Source organism: Bolinopsis microptera, chromosome 8, assembly GCF_026151205.1.
Source record: "Bolinopsis microptera isolate Bmic1 chromosome 8, MBARI_Bmic_1.0, whole genome shotgun sequence".
Taxonomy (NCBI): Eukaryota; Metazoa; Ctenophora; class Tentaculata; order Lobata; family Bolinopsidae; genus Bolinopsis; species Bolinopsis microptera.
In genome coordinates, this window is record NC_087079.1 from 2,374,770 (window position 1) to 2,377,880 (window position 3,111).

The 3,111-nt window shown below is 38.3% G+C and overlaps 1 protein-coding gene across 1 annotated transcript; it reads left to right on the forward strand.

The window, feature by feature from the left end:
- On the forward strand, window positions 1-363 carry LOC134819867 (sperm protamine P1-like). Its single transcript, XM_063830016.1, has one exon. It carries the CDS (start codon window positions 1-3, stop codon window positions 361-363), a length of 363 nt encoding a protein of 120 aa, XP_063686086.1.
- The last annotated feature ends 2,748 nt before the right edge of the window (window positions 364-3,111 follow it).

A 3,111-nucleotide genomic window follows, 5' to 3' on the forward strand; every position in this document is an offset into this window, starting at 1 on the left:
ATGAAATGTAAAAAGAAGGGAAAGGGAGGGTGTAAGAGACTGGGATCTATGAAATGTAAAAAGAAGGGAAAGGGAGGGTGTAAGAGACTGGGATCTATGAATATAAAAAGAAGGGAAAGGGAGGGTAAAAAGAAGGGAAAGGGGGGGTGTAAGAGACTGGGATATATGAAATGTAAAAAGAAGGGAAAGGGAGGGTGTAAGAGACTGGGATCTATGAAATGTAAAAAGAAGGGAAAGGGAGGGTGTAAGAGACTGGGATCTATGAAATGTAAAAAGAAGGGAAAGGGAGGGTGTAAGAGACTGGGATCTATGAAATGTAAAAAGAAGGGAAAGGGAGGGTGTAAGAGTGTCACTGTCAAATAAAGGTAAAGTTCAATTTAATCAAATAGAATTTAAAAGCGTCAAATCTCGCAAATTTGTCAGCTATGACTCTTCGTGGGGTGGCCCCCACGAAGAACTGGATCTTATATATTTAATTTTTAAGTAAGCCATGCAGTTTGGACCATTAACTTTAACTGTAACAGAGCGAGTCAGTCAGTCAAAAGGACACAGGTTAGCTGCAAGCTTCCGCACTAATTCTCAGAACTACTTATCAAGGTGATACAATCTTGACTCACAATTATCGACTAAGTGCCTTGATATCTGCACGTGAAAGTTTTGGTATAGCGGTTTTGTGGTGAGGAAGAGTTATAGTATTAGGTGTCTACTATTAGGAGGGGCACCCACGAAGAATTTGAAACAAGCCGTGAAGTTTGGGTATTAGATTAATAGAGGCACCCCACGAAGTAGTCAAGTACGGGATTCTCTAACGAGTATAATACTTGTCATGGTGACAAGATTGCGTACTTCCAACTGGCTTAATATCAGAATCAGTGGGATCGTAACTGGATTATTGCAACTGACGCCCTGCAAATTGCATTTCAATTACCAAATAGCGTCAAATATCGCAAATGTGTCAGCTGTGAGTAGCTGGTACCCCACGAAAAATGCAATCGTGAATTGAAGACATGGCATGAACTTTCAGTTTCATGACAACTTAAGAAGTTAAATTTGCACCTTGCCCACTGGCCAATGTCCACCAAGATCCAATATCAAGTTATAAAGAAAGCACCAATTCGCTTTCGCAATATCGTGTCGTAATCCCACGGACCCTGCTGATTTACTGAACCACTAAACTTATAATCTGACAGTGACCCTGAGCAGGAGGTTGCAGGCCAAAAATCTGACATAAATTTGGAGATTTTTCGCTGTGTGCGGATTTAGCTTTGGTATTTAAGTTTTGACTTTGAGGAAACTGGAAATCACAAAAACATATTCGCGAAAGTGTATTATTAGTACTACACGTACAGTAGGTTTCAATAAATATTAGATTATTGGAGCAGGGAACATTTTCGTGAAATTCTATCATACCCAAGCTTTTAGAAACGATCATAGTATGACTTCTGGGAGTCAATTTTCTATATAGTTCTGATCATTTGAGAGGTTATTATTTATGTTTTGAAACCCCACGGTGGAGGTTGGCGTGTGCCGCAATTTATTAATCAATGGTTATTACATAAATGAAATTATAGAAGTCACACTAAAATATAATAATGTAAAATAAAATATATTAAAATAAATGCCCTACTAAAAGTACTATATAACTAACGGTCTGAAAAACTGGTTGAAGTCGCAATTTGTAAACATGCTAATTACTATTTAATAATAATAGATAAAAAGTTTTGCGCGGCAGATGTAAATTCGGCATTGCATAATGGCAGTGAAATTAAAATGATATGTTGTTGATAAAAGATCATGGTCATTTGTCGCGAGTGATCTTTCTTTACGCGTTGTCGCTTACTAACTCGGTGTTGTAGTCTATCTGCGAGCGCCCTTCTCTTTGAGACTTTTTTAGCCCAGGTATACTATAAAGTAAGAAATTTGGCCAATTTTCATCGTCTCCTGAGCTTTGCAGCTTGAGGAGTTCGCGCTTAACTGAATTTTTAAAGATTTCAATTGAAAAGGTAGAACTTGGAATAGTTATATCCTTACTTTGTTTTGTAATAGAGAGCATGGGTCCTTTGAAGAAAAGAGTATTTCTAAATGTTGGGCCGTTGTAAGTTGTGAACCAAGAAAGGTTATGTTCGTATGTGGAATTACAGGTGGGAATATCGTGAGGGAAAAGTTCTTTGATGGATTTAGGGAGAAGGCTTGGCATGTTCCTTACTTTGTGTAGTATAATAAGAGCGTTTTTTACAATGACGCTATGGACTGTTAGGATATTATGCAATCTAAACGCACTTTTTGTGTGCTCCGGGGGATTGCCGTCTTTATATCTATAATTTACATATCCTGACATAACAGCTCTAATTCCCTGCTTTTGCTTGGTGAACAGAGATTCAATGTGACATTTTGAGGCAAATCCCCACACTAAAGAACAGAAATTTAGATGGGATTGGATAAGGCTTTGGAAAATGTTTAGGCGGGCTTTGATAGGTAGAAGGTGCTTTAGCTTATACATAACTCCGAGGTAGCGACCCATCTTTATTCTAACTGCCGTAATGTGTTTTTGCCAAGTGAGCTTTTCGTCTAGGATCACTCCTAAAAATCTTGCTTCAGTCTTACGTTCGATTACAGTGTTGTCAATGGACAAATTAAAGCCGCTGAAGTCGATTCTTTTTCTAGTGAAAATCATGTAACACGTCTTTTTTACATTTAAAGATAGCCCATTAGCACCTACCCAATCTACAAGACGTGAAATTAGCTGATTAGCTTTTAATTGTATTTCTTCTAGGGTGGTTCCACTAATTAATATGTTTGTGTCGTCGGCATAAAGGATGAACTTTGCAAAATCACTAATTCCAGGTAGGTCGTTTATATAAATTACAAATAAGAGAGGTCCTAAAATGCTACCCTGAGGTACGCCGTAAACTATGGGCATGCTAGAAGAGCAAGTTCCGTTTAAAGTTACGTATTGAGATCGATTACAAAGGTAAGATCTAAACCATTCGTGCGCGACTCCCCTGATCCCACAATGGTCAAGCTTCTTAAGTAAGGTCTCATGATCAAGCACGTCAAAGGCTTTACTGTAATCGAGCAGGAGCAGTAGGGAAATTTGTTTCTTATTCAGAG

Excerpts from the sequence above, each read along its gene's own strand:
- LOC134819867 (XM_063830016.1), top strand. The coding sequence starts at position 1 with ATGAAATGTAAAAAGAAGGGAAAGGGAGGGTGTAAGAGACTGGGATCT.